This window comes from Peromyscus maniculatus, chromosome 23 (genome assembly GCF_049852395.1).
Source record: "Peromyscus maniculatus bairdii isolate BWxNUB_F1_BW_parent chromosome 23, HU_Pman_BW_mat_3.1, whole genome shotgun sequence".
NCBI classification, from domain to species: Eukaryota; Metazoa; Chordata; class Mammalia; order Rodentia; family Cricetidae; genus Peromyscus; species Peromyscus maniculatus.
The window spans coordinates 52,718,124-52,738,412 of record NC_134874.1 but is presented as its reverse complement, the minus strand read 5'-3'; the positions used below and the strand labels follow the sequence as shown (position 1 = coordinate 52,738,412).

General features: G+C 47.8%; 1 protein-coding gene across 1 annotated transcript in view; it reads left to right on the top strand.

Annotated features, from left to right (window-relative positions):
- The first annotated feature begins 11,571 nt into the window (after positions 1-11,571).
- Positions 11,572-20,289, top strand: part of Kl (klotho) — a 40,894-nt gene continuing 32,176 nt past the window's right edge. The window contains exon 1 of the mRNA XM_006987235.3: positions 11,572-12,402. Coding sequence (XP_006987297.1) covers positions 11,572-12,402 — 831 coding nt within the window. The remainder of the gene's footprint in view (positions 12,403-20,289) is intronic.

Genomic DNA, 20,289 nt, shown 5'->3' with positions numbered 1-20,289 from the left:
GGGTGACATGGGAAGTTCAGGTCGTAACCGGGCAAGCACAGGTTTCAGGGATGAGGGCATGGCCATTAATTTGCCTACTATCACTAATGTTCAATACATTCCTGGTGTTGGCCTGCTTGCTGTAAATGTTTTCCAGCTCAGGCCAGGCTGTCCTCGTCTTCTGGCATACCAATGTTCCCTTAGGACTTTGGCCATGGACTTACCTACCTACCCTAGACTGGGGCAGAGCCCCAGGTTAGCCGCTCTGGGTCAATGCAGTGAGCTCCCTTCAAGGGGCTTTACCAGCTCACTATAGACTGTGTGTGAATAATACTTCACACTTTCTTCTCCATGTCTGCTTTTCAGGTTGGCCAGTCTTTACACTTCACAGTCCTCGCCTCAGTATTGCACCCTGGAGACTTACAGTTGATATCGGCTGAGACCATCCCCAGGACAGGAGAGCGCTCTCCTCCAAGGTGCTCCTCCAGTGCGGAGATGCTGGAAGAAGCAGAATTGGAAGAATGGGTTTTATAAGAAGTGTGACCATAAGCTGAGCCACACTGCCGTCCCCAGTACACTTACAGAGGAGTGTCCCTCGTTCTTTACTATCCCAGTGTCCCTGGACACTTTGGGGAGTAAGATTGGCACTGGCTCCTTACAAATCACAGGGGATTTCCACCCTAAGGTAGAGGCTTTGCGTGGCTCTTGGGACAGAATGAAGTTTGATTTTTGTCATCATGATAAAACAGCTTCAGACAGGAAAGCGTTTATTTTAGCTTACGGATCACAGTCCATCAAAGAGGGACATCAAGGCAGGCACTTAGAAACCATGGGGGAGTGCTGCTTACTGGCTGGTTCCCTGGCTACTTCTCTTGTACAGCCCAGGACTGCCTGCCTGTGGATGACACCGCCCATGGTGGGCTGGGCCCTGTCACATCAACGATCAAGAAAATGCCTCACAGACATTCCCACAGGTCAATCTAATGGGGGCAATTCCTCAACTGAGATGCAGAAAACTCTGGACTAAGACTCAGGAAGCGTGTTCTACAGACATGGTGACACTGAATGACAACCGTCTTTCCGTCATAGGACACATTCAGACCGTGGGAGTCAGAGAAGACTCCCACATGGGTGAGGCTTTAGAGCATGTGACTCCTCATCCTCTTTCTGGGCAAGACTTTCTGTTTCTTAACCAACTGGGGGGCAACTAGTTGGGATAAAGCAAGTTAGTATAGCCATTGTCAGCTGCGGTTGAAAGAACACACTCTGTCTGCCCTAAAGCTGGAAGGGACCTGTCAACAGATGTTTGGAGGCTCAAAGAATGATTGGAGTGCTTCCAGAAGGAAGCCACGCCCACTCTTGAGCTGCCAGGTGCAGTGACAGCTTTTCCGGGAGGGACCAGATGCGCTCTGATAATGTTAGTGTTCTCGGAGATATCTCTCTCTCTCTCTCTCTCTCTCTCTCTCTCTCTCTCTCTCTCTCTCTCTCTCTCTCTCTCTTCCCTGTCCTGCCTTGGCTCTGACTTTTGTCAGCTCTCTCTTTCTTCTTTTTGTTTCTTCCACATTGTTTTTTGTTTGTTGTTTTTTATAAGAATGTGGATTCTTGCCGGCTGGTGGTGGCACACACCTTTAATCCCAGCATTTGAGAGGCAGAGGCAGGTGGATCTCTGACTTTAAGACCAGCCTGGTCTACAGAGCCAGATCCAGGACTCACCAGGACTACACATAGAAATAAAATCCAAAATCCAAAAACCAACCCAAACTCACAAACAAAAGAATGTAGATTCATGGGGTTGGATGGCTCAGAGGTTTAGAGCACATACTGCTTTTACAGAGGTTTCCAGTACCCACATAGGGCTGTAGCTCCAGCTCCAGGGAATCCAATACCACTGGCTTCTGTGGGCTCCTGCATTCATGTGCACACACATACCCCCCCACCACCACCACTTAAAAATGATTTTAAAATCCTTTTAAAAGGAAGGTAAAGGGGGGAGAAAAAAAAAGGAAGGTAAAAGCTGGAGAGAGGGCTCAGCTGTTAAGAACACTAGCTGCTCTCACAGAGGACCTGGGTTTGTTTCCTAGCACCACATGGCAGCTCACAACCATCTGTAACTCCAGTTCCAGGGGATTTGGCGCCCTCTTCTGGCCTCCGCAGGCACCAGGCATGCTGCTGATGAACATACACACGCAGAAAATAAAACTTACAAAAATTAAAAGGAATGCAGAATGTGTTTGAGATTCTGGTTTGGTTTCCCCCCCCCCTTTCTCTTTTTTTCCCACATCTTCTCTCTAGAAACAGAGTTGGTAAAGAGAAAAAGCAGAAGAGCTACTGGCTACAGTCTTGTACAGCATTGATTTCTGCTGGTGTCTGTACCTCCCGGCACTTAGAGCAGTGAGCCCCTCCCCCACCTGCTTTTCTTGTTTTTTTTTTCTCTTGAGGTGTGAAAAATCGGAATAATTCATAAAGTAAAAACAATAAGAAAAAGGAAAAAAATCACCCCCAATTCCATGCCGCAGAGGTAAGCATGTGGCCTGTCTTCCACCAGGGGGATCGTTAAAAATCTGAGTTTGTACATAATTGATGTAATTTTCATTAGTGGCGGACAATGGGGGTTTCTTGTTTTTGTCACAGGCAGGACATTTGTGCACACACGTCCTTATTCATGGGCTGCTGCAATTGCCGTGGGGTACGTCCGTCCTTACAGTAAGAAATGCTTCTGGATTGTAAGGCAGGAACATGTGAACTTCTCTAAATAAGGGCAAATTACTCTCCCCTAAAGTGGTCGGATTTAGAATTGCAGCCTTGACATATGTGCATGTCTCCCTGTATCTAACACTACATGTCAGTCCTTTCTTGGTTCCATTACTATGAGAATTTGATCCCTTCAGCCAATGGTATTGGCGTGACCAGCCCTAGGGCGTGGTTTGGTTTGGTTTGCGGTTGGTTCTCATGGCCCTTGGGCAGACCATAAACAACGACAGCAGGATCTGCAGCAGCATCTACTCCGTTCTGTTTCGTGAGCGAATCTTATTTAATTTCTTTCCCTGATAAATTTTACCCGGTCCATCACATCGGTGTCTCCCTTAACTCCGCCTTTGTGCTTTCTAAGGTTTTATCTTGGGGTGAATCATGGCATCTCTCTAACAATTTCTATGATCTTAGTAGGCCCGTTTGGCTGTATTTATGGGTTTCCTTCCTTCTTTTTTTTTTTTTTTTTTTTTGCTGTGGGCCTTGCCTGTCAGGGTCTTTTGATGAGTTGCACAATGAGTTTGTTTATTTAGCAGAACTAGTTATGGTCGTGGATGTTAACCTTTTCCAAATAACTGCCGCCCGGTCTGTCCTGTATCCAGCTCTCTTAGCAGTGCCTTTAAGTATCACTCACTTGAATTATAATTAGGTTTTCCAGGTTGTTTCTGATGCTCAGAAAGGCCTTTTATAACCAAAAGATTATAAAAGCACGACACTCTTTCCCTGTTACTTTGCTGGATTTAAATTTTTGCTTCTCTAGTCTATTAGAGATGCTTTATTGGCATGTGAATTTGGAATCCAGTTTTGTCTTGTTTAGTTTTTTCTTAGTGAACAACCATTTTCATTTATTTATTTATTTATTTATTTATTTATTTATTTATTTATTTATTTTTGTTGTTTGTTTATTTTTCGTGTGTCACCACTGCCTGGCTCGTCCCCCCCCCCTTTTTTAAAAGCGTTCCCTTCCCACATTTTCACACACACTAAATTGCTACTTATCTCTCTAGAGCTATTTTCAACATTATATTTTTCCTGTATTTTTTTCACTATTTCTATCCCAGGAATACAGTTTTCTTTCTACATTTTCCTAGACTCTTTTGTACAGCTTCTGTTGTCTCTTGCTGATCATGTTGGATGTTTTGGATCTCTGTACCCATGTGATGTTCTCCTGTAACGTCTGTGTGTGCTTGCCAATTAAACCCGTTGGCTTTAATGGAGGCTTGAAATGTTTCAGACAAAATGCGAGGCAGACACAGTAGTTTAAATACCTGGCTCACTCTCTCAGGTGAAATCAAGGAGAAGCTGGCTCTCAGAAGGATGTCAGGAGAGAGCTAAGAGAGGGTCAAGGTGAGGTGACGGGGACAATAAACAATGGAAGACAACCGAACTGGAACCCTGAAGCTAGATGCGTAAGACTTAGGCCATAGAAGACATACTATGTCTGCCAAGCAAACACACTCCAAAGAGTTAATTCACTTTCTGTTCCAGCCAATGCCTCGATGACCCAGGGTACCAGTTTCAAAGGTGTGGCAGGCACAGGGTGATCATTATGAGAAAGGGCCTCATGGGTGTGTTACAGGATGTGTTGTAGGACATTTCCTTCTTTTACACTGTGTGAAGATGTGTCTGCTGTGGAATAATTCTTCTCTACACTGTGAAGACGTGTTGTTCTCATTGTTAATAAAAAGCTGATTGGCCGATGGCTAGGCAGGGTTTTCAGGGCAGAGAGAATGCTGGGGGAGAAAAGAGGAGACGCCATGATAGGCAGAGTGAGCAGGATAGGAAGTACACATATTAGGTAACTGAGCCTCAAGTCAGCCCATATATGAATAGAAATGGGTTATTTTAAGTTATACGAGCTAGCTAAAAACAAAACTAAGCTATTGGCCGAGCATTTATAATTAAAATTAGGGCTGTGTTGTTATTTGGGGAGCAGCTGATGGGACAGAGCTGGCCAGCGGTCTAGGTAGAAAAATTTGCTTACATGTGTCACTGTGATTGGTTTAATAAAGAGCTGAATGGCCAATGGCAGGAAGAAGTCAGGCAGGACTTCTGGGGGCAAAGAGGACTCGGGGAAGAAAAAAGGGAGAGTCATCAGCTGGATGGAAAGGGAACAAGACATGCAGGAGGAGAGGTAAAAGCCACAAGTCACATGCCAACACATAGATGAATAGAAATGGGTTAATTTAATTTATAAGAGCTAGTGGGAGCTGGGCAGTGGTGACGCACACCTTTAATCCTAGCACTTAGGAGGCAGAGCCAGGCCGATCTCTGGTAGTATGGGGCCAGCCTGGTCTATAGAGTGACAGGACAGGAACCAAAACTACACAGAGAAAACCTGTCTTAAAAAAACAAAACAAAAAGAAGAGCTAGTGGGACAAGCCTAAGCTATAGGCTGAGCTTTTATAATTAATAATAAATCTCCCGGTCATTTTTTTGTGAGCTGGCAGCCCAAAGAAAAAACCTACGACCTGGATGTTCATTAGACTGTTCAAATTGTGAACTATTGGCCTTAATCCTAATCATCAAGGCACCAATTATATCTGAGGAAACAGCAAATCTGTTGTTCAATGGCACAAGAAATATGGCTGTATTATTATCTCACCAAGCCTACAAAATAGTGGATTTTAAACAGCACATATAGAGGATTTGAAACAATTGAGTAAGGGAGTTGAGGTAAATTGGTTTATACAGACAGATAATTTTAATATTTTTAAGGTTTGTTTTTATTTTATGTGGATGAGTGTTTGTCTGCATGTGTGTATGTGCACCATGTGCATGCGGTGCCTGTGGAGGCCAGAAGAGGGTGTTGCATCCTCTGGAATTGGAGTTACAGATGGTAGTGAGCTGCCATGTGAGCCATCTCTCCAGCTCCCAACTGATGGCTTTGAAATGAGGCACTGAAGCCTGGGTCTTGCTGCTGCTCAGCGATGCTTCAGTCAACTTCACAAACTATGAAGGAAATTAGCCATGTCGGCTTCTGTTTTCGGACTCACTGACTCTTCTCCTTCTAGGAGGAGCCTTCTGCACTTTGGACCAAGACCTCTTGACATTCGTATATGTCCCTTAACACAAGCTGAAATGTCATATAGTGTTGAAAGGCTTAGTAAAGGTCACCAGCTCTCTGATTTTATACTTTTTTTTTTCTTTCATATTTTTTTCTTGAGATTTTTCTAATGACTCCTGAAATCTGTTTTTGCTCCAGAAAACCCTGCGGCGTCACCCTCCTGAGAAGCCTTTTGCAGCTGTCTCGAACTTTCCCAAAGCTCTTCTCTGTTGTTCTCATCTCAGCTTTTTGTTCACCTCCTAATGTGCTCATTACCCTCCGCCGTGCATTCCAGCTGTGCATGCCTGGGTTTCTGGGCTTTCTGTTATTTCTAAGGGGCTTTAAAAGACCATGGTGAGCTACTCTGGGCCACAGCTGGGGTTGCCTTGCTGTGTTGTTTCGTGATTCTCCCGAAAGCCTCAGATCATCTTCTCCTCCGCCCTCCAGTATCTGCCCACACATGTATAGCGAGTTTATCATCCGGAATGCTTGTCTGCGTTCTGTCGCTCCCCAAGTGACCTATTTCCTCTTTCTTCCACTTCCAACCTCTCAGAAGACCGTATTCTGTGGACAGCATTTTCCTGCCTCCTGTAGATTCTCATTAACGCCTTGCAATTTGACCTGGCTTCATTCCACCACAACTGATAAAAATCTGTCCCCAAAGTCACCAAATGAGCGAATCTCTAGATCAGCTGCGCTTTCTCAACAAGTGCAATCATGTTTGTTTGTTTGTTTGTCTGCTTTCCCCATTGTTATCTCCTAAGCTGCAAAAACCCTTCATCCTGGGATTCCTGGTCCTTCTCTGTGTCTTATTTATTTATTTATTTATTTATTCATTCATTCATTCATTTATTTACTTACTTACTTATTTATCCATTCCTTCATTTATTTATTTATTTATTCTTTTATTCATTTGTTTATTTGTTTGACAGATGTTTCTCATCTGTCAAAGTCAGGGTTTCTATTGCCATGATTAAACACCATGTCCAAAAGAAACTGGGGGAGGAAGCCGTTTGTTTGAAAGGGTTTATTTCCGCTTACAACTCTCAGGTCACTTCACTGAGTGAAGTCAGGACAGGAACTCAAGCAGGGCAGGAACCTGGAGGCAGGAGCTGATGCAGAGGCCATGGAGGGGTGCTGCTTACTGGCTTGCTCCTCATGGCTTGCTCAGCCTGCTTTCTTATACAACCCAGGACCACCTTCCCATGGGTGATATCACCCACAGTGGGCTGGGGCCTCTCACATCTATCATTAATCAAGAAAATGCCCCACTGGCTTGACCACAGGCCAATCTTACAGAGGCATTTTCTCCACTGAGAGTCTCTCTTCCCAGATGATTTGAGTGTGGGTCAAGTTGATGGGAAAGAAGCCAGCTCACTGCCTCTCATCTCATCCATCTCCTCAGACGGAGCATAGACCAGCGTTCAGCCCTTGGCTTTTAGTTGTTGAGAAACAACACTACACTCATTTCATCCTATTTCATCCTATATTTTAGAGTCCAATTCCTTGTCCACTTCTTCAGTCTGTACCTTGAACTTTGATTGTATATCTCAATGGGTGTGCTTGACAAACACTTCACACCCTACTTAACACTGAATTCATCTTTTTTCCAAAGGAACCATACTTCATGTACTTAAGTGTAGTAATGGGTCTATCCTTTTTTTTTTTAACCTCCAGTTAAGCGGTTCTCAGTCTTCTGTCCTCTGCGGGCTCCCACATTCAGGCGACATTCCTCTGTGTCTCCTCCATCCTCATCTTTGCATTTTCACCATGCGAGGCACGAGGCTTTCTTAATTCATTGTCCAGTTACTATGGCTTCTTTCTGGGTGATCCTTTAGATTCTGACATCTTCTCTTTCAGCTAATTCTGCATACTACTGCCAAATTAATTGACGGGCTACTTATTGTTGTCTCTCCTGGAAAACTCAAAACGGGGCAATTTCTCTTGTCTCTTAACTTCTCGCTGTCATTAATTGACACCTAGCAAATTAAACAGCTTATTTTGAACTTGATCCTGGTTCTCCAGTTCCGAATTGCCTTTGAGAGCAGGGCTGTGCTGCCTGGATGTCTCCGAGAACCTCTCTCAGTCACATTACTTCCCACCTTGACGCCATGAGCTTGCTGCTGTGGATAGAAATGCATTCCCATGGAAGGTGAAGGTCTGTGACCGGTGAACTGAGCACTTGCGAGGATGACATTGTGCTTGGGTATACTGGAATCAAGGGAAATCCTTCTGTTCCATTGGCCATAGAGGCAGGCAGGTCCCTGTGGTCCCAGGTGCACACAGGAGAACAGGTCTGAGGAGAGGGGATAAAGAGATGGAGTTGATGGAGAAAAAGATGATCAGATTGTTGATCCCCTCTTCCAGTTTCATGGCTGTATGCATGAGGACACTCTCAGGGTGTCATCCTCCATTGCTCTCCCAACTTATCATTGAGGCAGGTCTTCTCAATGAAGCCCAGAGCCCCCAGACATGCATAGTCTTGCTGTCCAGCTTGCCCTGGGCTAGAATTACAGGCAGGCCGTCATGCCCACTAGGCATTTCTGTAGGGCTTTTGGGGATGCAAACTCAGGTCCTTGAACTTGTGGAACAAGCAGTTTAACTGTTGAGCCATCTCTCCATCCCCTGCTGGCCTCAGTTTGCCTGTTGAAAACAATCTCAGCACCATGGCCAAAGTCAATAAGCAAAATTTACTGCGTCTTGTCCTTGGCTGTGGTTGCAACATTTTCTTCTTACTCAGAGAAGAGAAACAGTCTCTCGCAGTATTTCAGCTTGCAAGGCATTTGAAGCCTACATGTTTTCAATAATAAATAAGTAAGTAAGTAAGTAAATAAATAAATAAAGTATGATCACATCTCCATTTTGGTATTCTTGTCTCCTAAACAGAAAAAACACTTTATCCTGGGGTTTCTGGTACTTCCCTGAATTAGTGATTTATTTACTCCATCTAGCCCATCAAAGGTGAGAAGGAATACAGGAGTCTTGACTCACACTGTGGGAGTCCGGAACTTACTAACCACCAGCAGAACCTCAGTAAACAGAAAGTCCTGGAAATCGAGGTTTGGAGAGCAGTGATGAGCACTTGTGGCTCTTACTGAAGACTGGGGTTCAATTCCCAGCACCCACAGGGCTCATAGCCAGCTGTAGCTGTAGCTCTGGGGGTGGGGGTTGATGCCCTCTTCTGGCCTCTGTGGGTAAAGAATGCATGTGGTACACATACATACATGCAGGCAAACACATACATAAAGTAAAAATAAATCTGAAAAAAAAAATTAAAAGCAAGTTTTGGAAATCAAGTTTTATCACCACGGAATCGCTTTTGTTGTGTTAATCGTTTTGTTGAATTAACTGTGATCTGGGAGGCCTGCTGTTGAGTTTGGTAGCCTTGGGGTTCCATCTCGTATATTCACACACCACATGTCTCTCTCGCAGATGAATTTCAAATGGGAAGCATTTAATCATCCTTTTAACCACTCCTATAAGAGAAATTCCCTTTTCTTTCTTGTATTATTGGTAAAAGATTTTTTTTAAACAAACAAAAACAATAGCTGGAGTCTGCTCTGAGCGCACAGACTAAACATCAGAAAGTAAGTAGACATCCAGCCCCAACTGTTTTCCTTTTGATTCAAGAAGCCTCAGGTCCAGAAGGCGCCCTCAGTGCTGCAGGCAGACATGTGTGCTGCTTAATCTCCGGGAAAGAGACGGTGACTGGGAAGGGAGTGATTTTTTTTTTTAATTGCTCAGGCATCATCGTTTGTTAATTTTACGTTTATTGAGATATCAAAATGCCACGCTGAACAGAATGGCAGAGTCTTTGTTCCTGTCTGGTGGCTTCATCTCACTAATGGTGATAACGTATGCTAGCTGGGGCTGAGAACATTTCATCAGGGAATGAGTCCACTTCGAGGACACTGTAACATCGCCAACTGTAACACTTGCAACTTTACTGACTTTCAGTTTGTATGAAGTTCCGAGGACATCACTCTCAGAGTGCCTGTACTCCACAAGGATGTTACTCATCCCTCTGTGGGCGGGTGGCAGAGGCTGAGTTGTGACTTACTGAAGGGGAAGGTGGGATCCTTCATTTTTCTGGGCTTCCCATTATGGACTCACCTTAGTGTACATTTGTCCTTTGAGCTCTGCAACAAACGATATTGTTCACAAATCACATGGATGCACATGTATATGATGTATGCATACATACAGAGAGACAGTTAATGGATTCTGTGTGGCTTGAAACTTCTGTTTAACAGGCTTTGAGAGAACTGGAAACAATGTGCTGACTCTGTTGCATTCTAGGCATGGCAATGTTTGGGCTAACTTCCCCTCCACAGTGTGTGTGTGTGTGTGTGTGTGTGTGTGTGTGTGTGTGTGTGTGTGTGGTGGGGTAGAGGTCTCCCACCCAGCAGTCTTGCACAGAGACCCCACTTGTTAAGTCAGGGCTGGAAGCTAAAATGTGGATAGTCGTAAGAAGGATGACAGGGAATAATAAATGGGATTCAGTGTCGTGGCAGTTGAAATCTGAGTGATCTGGAGTTTTTTTTTTTTTCTTTCAGAAAACAACCCATCGCTACAAATTCCCCAGGGAATGGGGGGGGGGCGGGGCGGGAGTCCGATTAAGAAACACTGATGACTTAAAGGGTGAAAGGGTAGCAGAGAGGGGAGGGGAGGGGAGAGCAGGGGAGGAGAGGGGAGAGTAGGGGAGGAGAGGGGAGAGCAGGGGAGGAGAGGGCAGGAGAGCAGGGGAGGAGAGGGCAGGAGGGCAGGAGAGGAGAGGGGAGAGCAGGGGAGGAGAGGGGAGAGCAGGGGAGGAGAGGGGAGAGCAGGGGAGGAGAGGGCAGGAGAGCAGGAGAGGAGAGGGGAGAGCAGGGGAGGAGAGGGGAGAGGAAAGGAGAGGAGAGGGCAGAGCAGGGGAGGAGAGGGGAGGAGGGGGGAGGAGAGGGGAGGGCAGGGGAGGAGAGGGGAGGGGAGGGTAGAGCAGGGGAGGAGAGGGGAGAGCAGGGGAGGAGAGGGGAGAAGAGGAGAGGGGAGGAGAGGGGAGGGCAGGGGAGGGCAGGGGAGAGGAGGGAAGAAGAACAGAAGCCCCATTCAACCCGTAAATCTTAGCCCCACTGTGTGTTCTTGAAGGCTTCCCAGGCTGGAGTCTGAGGCAGGGCCGACTCTCGCCTTCTCTGATGGGATGGAGAACTCCCTCACCAGAAGGGCACTGCCAGAACTCTCAGACCCGGCAAAGTTCCACCGTGAATCCCCACTCAGCCTTCCCGCGGTGTTCAGACACCGGCAAAGCTCTCCAGGGATGCCATCTGGAAGCTTCCCCTGGGTGGAAAGCTCAGGATGGGAGAAGGGGGAGAGCAGGTGTTTCCCCCTGTGGCTCTAAACATCCTGTAAAGTTGGGCAGCCGCCTCTGTCCTCCATGAACACCAGTCCCGGGAAGGTAAAGGGAGTGGGCGTGGGGGAGTGGGCGACGTGGGAACATCCCAGGATGGAGGACATGGGATTGTGGGATGCGGGATGCACGATGTGGGATGCGGGATGCACTGCTCCCCGAGCTGGGCGCAGCAGGTGCTTGTTCTCCGACGTCCCCGAGGACACCAGCGGCGATCTCTCCGGCACCTTGGCTGTCTGAGCCCCTGTCTCACCCCCCCAACCCCCCCACCAGGCCGAGGGGGGGCGGCGCCTGCTCTGGGTAATCATTGTCCGCCACCGGGCGGCAGGAGCGGGGGTGGGCACCGCGGGGGGCGGGCGGCCGGGCGCGGACATAAAGGGGCGCTGCGCGGTGCCCTCCCCGCTCCCGCAGCATGCCAGCCCGCGCCCCTCCTCGCCGCCTGCCGCGGCTGCTGCTGCTGCTCCGTCTGCTGTCGTTGCATCTGCTGCTGCTGCTCGCCCTGCGGGCCCGCTGCCTGCGCGCTGAGCCGGGTCAGGGCGCGCAGACCTGGGCTCGCTTCGCGCGCCCTCCCGCCCCAGAGGCCGCCGGCCTCCTCCACGACACCTTCCCCGACGGCTTCCTCTGGGCGGTGGGCAGCGCCGCCTACCAGACCGAGGGCGGCTGGCGACAGCACGGTAAAGGCGCGTCTATCTGGGACACGTTCACCCATCACCCCCCGGTCACCCCAGGCGACTCCCCGATCGCCGTGGCGCCGTCGGGTGCCCCGTTGCCTCCTCTACCCTCCACTGGAGATGTGGCCAGCGACAGTTACAACAACGTCTACCGGGACACGGAGGGGCTGCGAGAACTAGGGGTCACCCACTACCGCTTCTCCATCTCGTGGGCGCGGGTGCTCCCCAATGGCACCGCGGGCGCCCCCAACCGCGAGGGGCTGCGCTACTACCGGAGGCTGCTGGAGCGGCTGCGGGAGCTGGGCGTGCAGCCGGTGGTCACCCTGTACCACTGGGACCTGCCGCAGCGCCTGCAGGACGCCTATGGCGGCTGGGCCAACCGTGCCCTGGCCGACCACTTCAGGGATTATGCCGAGCTCTGCTTTCGCCACTTCGGTGGCCAGGTCAAGTACTGGATCACCATTGACAACCCGTACGTGGTGGCCTGGCACGGGTACGCCACTGGGCGCCTGGCCCCGGGTGTGCGGGGCAGCTCCAGGCTCGGGTACCTGGTTGCGCACAACCTACTTCTGGTGAGTGCGAGGGGCCAGGCAGGGGGCCACCTTGGGGGAGAGAGGGCCCCAGAAGTACCAGGGCCACTTCCAGGAAGCCACACTTGTACCCCATTACGAGATCACCCAAGACCTACACCTCGCAGGGAGACACCCCTCGGCAGCTCCGGGGCTCCCCCTTAGAAGTGGAGTTAGAAACTGGAGGGAAAGCTGGCGGTGCGCGCGCACGCGCGCGCGTTAGGGCCCCTAGAAAAGGACACAGGACTCGCTTTAGTGAGCAAATAAGCCAGCGCCTTTCCCTGGGTGTTGTGACGTTTCTAGAAATAAGGGCGGGGAAGATTTGTTAGAAGTAGCTAACAGAATAAAGAGGGTGGGCGAAAGCATCGCGTTTGTCCACAAGCTGTAGACAGACATTGCACCCTGCAAGAACTTCCGTGTTAGTTCAGTAAAATCCGTCTTGCTCGTGGCACAGGTTACTTTGCATCTAGTGCAAAGCTGTCGAAACCTCACTCCTGAGCTGTCTGGGCTTAAGCTGTGTTTAGAGGTCCCTTCTGAGGCAGGGTAGGTAAGAGAACTGGCTTGCCTCCACCATCGTAATTATCAGGGGACTGAAGACGTCCTTTACACCGTGCAAGAGAGGCCCAGAAACACAGGACCAACTCACTGCAGCTTGTGGCTTCACCAACACCCTGTGTTGTCACAGTGCTATCTCTGGTTGAAGGCATTCCTCACGGGTGAAGTCGTTACCAGGTGTAGCCGGTGGTTCTGAATACCTTGAAGAAAAAGGTTAGTTCGAAACACTTTTTAACCCGACAGGCACTTTACCCGGCTAAGCCAGGCCTGTTCTAAACACTTTTAATTTAAAGGCGAGTGCCACTACCACCTGGCTATAGTTTTGTCATTTTAAAACTCACATTTCTGGGGGGTTGGGGGTTGGGGGTTGGGGATTTAGCTCAGTGGTAGAGCGCTTGCCTAGCAAGTGCAAGGCCCTGGGTTCAGTCCTCAGCTCTGAAAACAAAAACAAAAACAAAAACAAAAATTCACATTTCGTTAATGGTGAAGTTAAAGATCTTTTCATGTGTTTGTTGAATACTGTAAACTGCCAATCAGTGCTCATTTTTAAGAGCTATTTTCCAAAGACTTAAAGGGATTATTTGAATTAACATAAAACAGCCATAGATAAGATCTTACATTTCTAAACCCATCCTTACTAAAATATCTATACAAGTCTTCCACTCAAAAACAAACAAACAAACAAACAAACAAACAAACAACCCAAGCCAGGAATGGTGGCACTCAGCCATAATCTGCATTTAGAAGGCAGAGACAGGAGAATTGCCATGTGCTCCAGACCAGTCTGGGCATACAGTGAATTCTAGACAGTGTGGGCTACAAAGTGAAATCCTGTTTTTAAAATAAATGTAACAAAAACCAACCAAACACATGGAAGGTTCTGTTAGCAAGAAAGTAATACTTTCTCATATTAAAAAAAAAAAACCAAAAAACAAAACAAACCCCTCTAAAGTGTGCTTCTTGGACAGTCGAGGCAGAACAGTGCCGGCCTGTTGAGTTGACTCTGTGCTATGAGCTGCTGGTCATGTCATATTGGCTAAATGACATTGTAAGCCAGCTTTACAAAAATCTGGGTTTGCTTGTGATCTTGGTTTTGTGTAGGTGTGCATCTTTGTATACTGGTACTTTTAGAACAGTGATTCCTAAGTGTTGTCAATATGCCCATCTTTTAAGGGAACCAGGGAACCAATAAGCCCTGAACCAAATCAGCTCAGTGGACAGACTGGTCTACAAAAACTATGGGGCGGGGGATGGGGGGGGTGGGGGTAGGGGACGAAAACTGTACCACCTTTTGAAGAAAAAAAAACAAATTATCAGTCCACACCAGAAGTAGATTAGTGTCCAGCTTAAGACTCACTCCTTAAAATTTAAATCATGCAAATTCTAGTTTTTAGAGTACATAAAATAAACTCGGTGTCTGTGGAAGTGAGCCACCGTTATTCTGGGGCTAACGATCATTTATAACATGAAGGATGGCATAAACACTCTCTCCTGCTCCCGGTCAGTCCCGTGGTTAACTTAACTTTGCCGCTGTGTTTTTGAGGAATTACACAAACATGTTGCCAAACACTAACCGTCCTTTGCAGAAATGCAGCGGACTTTGCAGCCCTGAGAAATTAGTAACCCGCAGGCACGTGGCTCATTTTTTGCTGATGTCACACATGAAACCCCAGTTACTGTAAAATATTAATCTTATTTTTTAACTCCTTTGGGTTTAGAATTTAGTCGTCCTGTTACCTTATTTAGAAGTGAGGGGTCGCAAATGAATGCCGTTGTGTAAGATTATTTTATTGAGCTTTGGGTGCTGTTTCTCGGTGTTTGTATGATGGAGGGGTTACTATATCTGAAAATGTTAAAATGCGCAGATTTTGGTAATAGGAACTTTCGGTTTAGATACTGATGGTTTAGGGAAGAGTTAGGGGCCCTGAGCCCTTGGAGTATTAATTTGCATTTCAGAGTGGAATGCTGGGAAAGGATATGGTGAGCCAACATCTCTCCCAGGGCTTCCTCTAATCTCCAGGTGGGCTTTGGAGACTGGAGCAGAGCCTGGAATCTCCACCTCATAGGGATTCAAATCACCTTCTGATGACTTGGAGAGCCCTAGTCTGGGCAAACTTCCTGCAAGTTTGGAGGCCCTGCTCACAGTGGAGGTCTCTGCAAATTCTTTCGCAGGTTTCTGGTGTGAACGTGGACTTTGGACATGGTTTGGGGTGGGGTGGGCTGGGATGGGATGAAGGAAGGTGCTGCCTGCAGAGCATGGAGCTGGCTGGCTACTTTGCTCATCTGGATTCTACAACAGGATAAGCTTTCTTCCTCTGGCTGGCAGTCAGACATCTCAGTTATCACAGCTCTTGAGATAAGACTCTTGATAACTGCGCCGCGCCCCCCCCCTCCCCAAAGTCTGTAGTTGGGAAGTCTCACCCGAGGGTGCCTCTGAGATTTTGTTACGCCTATGGATTTCTGAGAGGTCCAGAATCAAGGCGAAGGTACATTTGGCTCCACCCCTCCTCATTCAGAGTGGATTTCTTTCATGTCTTGGTATCAAAGCTCACATCTTGGCTGATCTACCACATCCTATTTCTAAAGCATCGCTCTTACTTTCTTGAATCAACTCCTCAGCTCAGATCCCCCATGGTCTCATGGTTTCTATTGCTGTGATGAATGAACCACAGGACCAATAGCAACTTGAGGGGGAAAGGGTTTAATTCAGCTTGTAGTCCATCATCCGGGGAAGCAGGGCAGGAACGTAGAGATAGGAGCTGATGTAGAGGCCATGGAGGGGTGCTGCTTACTGACTTGCTCCTCATGGTTTTCCCAGACTGCTTTCTGATGGCATCCAGGACCACCAGCCCAGGGGTGGCACTACCTGCTGTGGGCTGGGCCCTCCTGTGTCAATCACCAAATAAGAAAATGCCCACAGGCTTGTCTACAACCTGATCTTAGAGGGGCGTTTTCTCAGTTCGGGTTTCCTCTCTTAGATGACTCTAGCTTGTGCCAAGTTGGCATAAAAGCAGCCGGCACACCTGTTCTCCCGTGTGTCTTTTCTTGATACCCTGGACGTTCCTTTCATCTCTAGTGTGCCTGGTGGAAGACCCAGAGCTCCGTCTTGGGGCCTCCCATGGAGAAGCCCTCCATGTGAGTCTTGGGACTCCCCGACCCCCGCAATCCCACGCAGTCAGATTCAGTCTCCAGCTGCGACTTCTCTGAGCATCTGACTCTGATAGTCTTGTCTACTTAGCTAGTAGGCAAGGCAGTCACAAGCAATATCTTGAATCACAACCCGAGACCAAACTCCCATTTCCCCATCTGCCTTAGTTCGGGTTTCTATCGCTGCGAAGAGACACCATGACCATGACAGCTCTTATAAAGAGAACATTTAATTGGGGCTCCCTTACAGTTCACCATTATCTTCATGGTGGGGAGCATGGCAGCATGCAGGCAGACTTGGTGCTGGAGCTGAGAGTCTTGCCGGCCACAGGAAGTTGAGCTGAGTCCCTGGGCGGTATCCTGAGCATCGGAAACCTCAAAGCCCGCCCCCACAGTGACACACTTCCTCCAATAAGGCCACACCACTTCCACAAAGCCACACCTACTAATAGTGCCCCTCCCTATGAGATTATGGGGGCCAATTACATTCAAACTACCACACCCTCTGTGTTGTGGTACTCTGCTCTTCCAATCAGTCAGGCCCCAGTTTTAACTCTTCCCTTCCCTGTCCCTCCTGCCCGTGTGTCTCACTGGGGATTGGCCCCGGAACCTTGAACTTGCTAGGCAAGCCCTGTACCACTGAGCTGTATCTATGATAGGACTGGGGCTCAGGCTACCCTGGGATTTTGCCTCAGTAGTGCCCGGGCTTAACCCCTTGCTCCTCGCCGTGTGGCCTGATGGGTGTGTTCTGAAGGAGCTTCATTGTGTGTGAAAGGCACAAATCCCTGCTGTCTAGAATCCTGCCCACTCCCTAAGAACCAGTTTGCATACCCCTTGGGCCTCACACTTGAACATCCTTCCTTCCTTCCATGATCCTCTGGTGCCTCTTACCACAGTCTCTATGTTTAATTCACACACACACACACACACACACACACACACACACACACACACACCTGTGCACCCCATTAGCTGGTCAATTTCTTAAGCAGGAAAATCTCGTTCTCTTCATCTGCTTCTTTCTTAAACGTCAACCTGGGGCTGGAGAGATGGCTCTTTGGGGAGAGTGTTGACTGCTCTCTGAGAGGACCAAGGTTCAGTTCCCGGCCCCGACAGGGAAGCTCACAATGGCCTGTAACTCTGGTTGTAGGCCATCTGAAGCCCTCTTACGGCCTCTGTGGGCTCCTGTGGGCTTATGACCATGATGCACATAACCTCAGTAAGATCACATACAAATAAATGAAAAAAAAAAAAATCTTAAAAACCAAAACCAACCTAATTTGCTTTTGACGGGTGCTGGAGTTGTATTCCAGCTAGTCAGTGGCTTAGCTTTGCATTTACAGCTTTGCCCTTGGGGGAGGCTGTGCCTTGTGTTGGTGTGTCTGTCTACCCAGCCACCCTCTGGTGGGATGGGGGAAACAAAGCCCAATCCGAAACTACACTGAGTAGGTAAAATCTGGCCGTCAGAGTGAGCTGCTAAAGGTCATTGCCCTGTGGCTCCTTTGTAAGTAACCACTTCCGGTGAGAAGCTGCCAGAAGTCTGCATCACGAAGATGTTTTCCGAATGGGGTGAATGGTGAAGTCTGTGTTAACTTGAGTGAATATTGGAGAAAACTTAGTCATCTAGTTGAATTTTCATCCCCCAAGTAATTAACGTGCATGCATTCAAATGATACACAATGTGTACTTCCAAGCCACACTTCAGGAATTTCCCTCTTATGAAAATGCTTTTGGAAGTATCAACTGGGTTGAAGGTTAATGTATTTTATAGAACACGGTGAATTCAGTGTGCACTTAAATCAGAAACAGTTAAACTGCCTCTCAAGGCACTTGACTTGCGTCTTGATGCGTACCTGATTAAACACATGGTCTCTGGAGGTTAAGGTCAAGGCCAAGGAAAAGAACCAGTGAAATGATTTCCAAATCATAGCGATGTTCTTGAAATGGCGATTGCGGGACTGGGGAGGTGCCTAGTGGTTGAGAGCACACCCAGCTCGTGCAGAAGATCAGTCACGTTGGGTTCCTAGCGCCCACATTGGGTAACTCACGACCACTTGCAACTCCAGCTCCCAGAGGCTCTGATGCCTCTAGCCTCCTCAGGCATGGGTGATAACGCCCCCCTCCCACATTTACAGAATTCAAAAGTAGTAAAGACAAATCGTTCAAGGGCCAGTTGCTTTGAGGTGGAGAGAAAGAGGAAATGAAAACTGTTGAGTAAATGTCAGTGCCCGGGCACAGTGAGCCGAACTGTAGTTAGCTGAACTGTGGTCAGCCATGGCGTCTCTGCACCCAAGACATGAGTTAACTCATCGTTTTTAAAAATGACATTGTTGTGCGCCACAGTTCGTCATAATCAATTTGTGGGAAAGGTGCTTTATTTCCCTGAATATTATTTTTGAAGCATTTAGGTGAAAGGTGAGACTAAAATGCATGCCTGCTGGGAGGGGGTGAGGTAGAGAGCAGGAGCAGCAGCGCCCCTAATTCCTGCACGCTCTGAGACCTGCACCCTCTGCAGAAATGCCCCCGGAGTTATACTTCTACCACACACTTAAGTGGGCACACAGTGTGCTTTTCATGTGCTCCTGTGCCACGTCGAGTGCTTCCGACGTGACGTTAGTGCTGTGTCTTGGGATACATTCTTACTCACCTTTTAAAGATAACACCATGGCCACAATTTGTCAGTCGGACAGACAGTCAGACAGACAGACCTTTCTCTGAGACACTTACGACTCTTTGAGGTGACAATCTGTGTATGTAATATTTCTATTTTTTTTTTTTTTTTTTTTTTTTTTTTTTTTTTTTTGGTTTTTCGAGACAGGGTTTCTCTGCGTAGCTTTGCGCCTTTCCTGGAGCTCACTTGGTAGCCCAGGCTGGCCTCGAACTCACAGAGATCCGCCTGGCTCTGCCTCCCGAGTGCTGGGATTAAAGGCGTGCGCCACCACCGCCCGGCGTAATATTTCTATTTTTTAAGAGATTTATTTATTTTATTTTATGTGTACGAGTGTTTTGCCTGCTTGTATGTATGTGATCACACACATGACTGGTGCCCTCAGAAGTCAGAAGAGGGTGTCAGACACCCTGGAACTGGAGTCATGGATGGATGTGAACTACTATGTAGGCGATGGGAATCGAACCTGGGTCCTCTGCAAGAGGACCAGGTTCTCTGTTGAGCTATCTCTCCAGGCCCTCACTTAACTTCTTAACTTGGAACTTAAAACAGAATGAAGTCTTTCTGGAGGGTATTTTAATAGAATTTTACTTCTTTGGATCTTTGAAATGATCTATTCTCATATAAAATGTGTGAGCAAGTGTCTAGTTTGGCTGACACAATGTGACGTAAGGGCTACAGAGAACCTGAGTATTTGGTGAAGTGTGTGGCCAGAGTCTGAGTAGACTGTCTGTCGTATGGCTGTCAGAATATCATCCATGAGCCAGCACAGCTCTGGCCCTAGCATACTTTTCACACAGAAAGCAGTAAGCGACGTAGACTTTAAATGTAGTGCTCCTATCAAGTCTATTTCCGTGTCAATAAGCGCCCTTTTAGTTGTCAAATAGAATGGTAGTGTTGGGAAGGGTCTGGGAAATCCACATCAAATTTCCCCCCAGGATGAACCCTCTGGGGGTCCTCTAACTTCTGCCAGAATCTCAGCCTTACCTCCTCACCTGTCAAGTTGTCTCTGGGTTTCATCGTTTGTTTGGAATCGACACCTGCAGAGCTCAGTCCCTGGCTGTCTCTTTGCCTTCCTAAGTCTCAAAGAATAAAACATGTTTGCACAGGGCAGCTGCTGTGGGGTGAATGCTTGTCCCCCTCCAAAACTCGGGTTGAGAATTAATTGCTGCTGCAGTAGGTGGAGCCTGGGGGAGGCTTTTTATGCGTTCCTGGTGGAGTGGATGAGGCATCCCGAGATGGGCTCTGTTGAAACAGAGTTTGTCCTCTGCTTGCGGTCCCTGCTTCCCATGATGCATTGGGAAGGCTGTATGCAGCTTTTTGACCTCGGCCTTCTTGGCCTTCTGAACTGTGAGAAGTAACTTTTCTTTTAAAAATTCCCTAGACCATGATATTGTTATAGCAACGGAAAATGGACAGGGGCAACAGCTTCTAAATAAATTGAAAAGGCAGTGTGTGCTTCCTGAGTCTTTCCCCTGTGTGCTAAAAAGTCTGCTTCTAGATGCTGGCACCGTGACTCT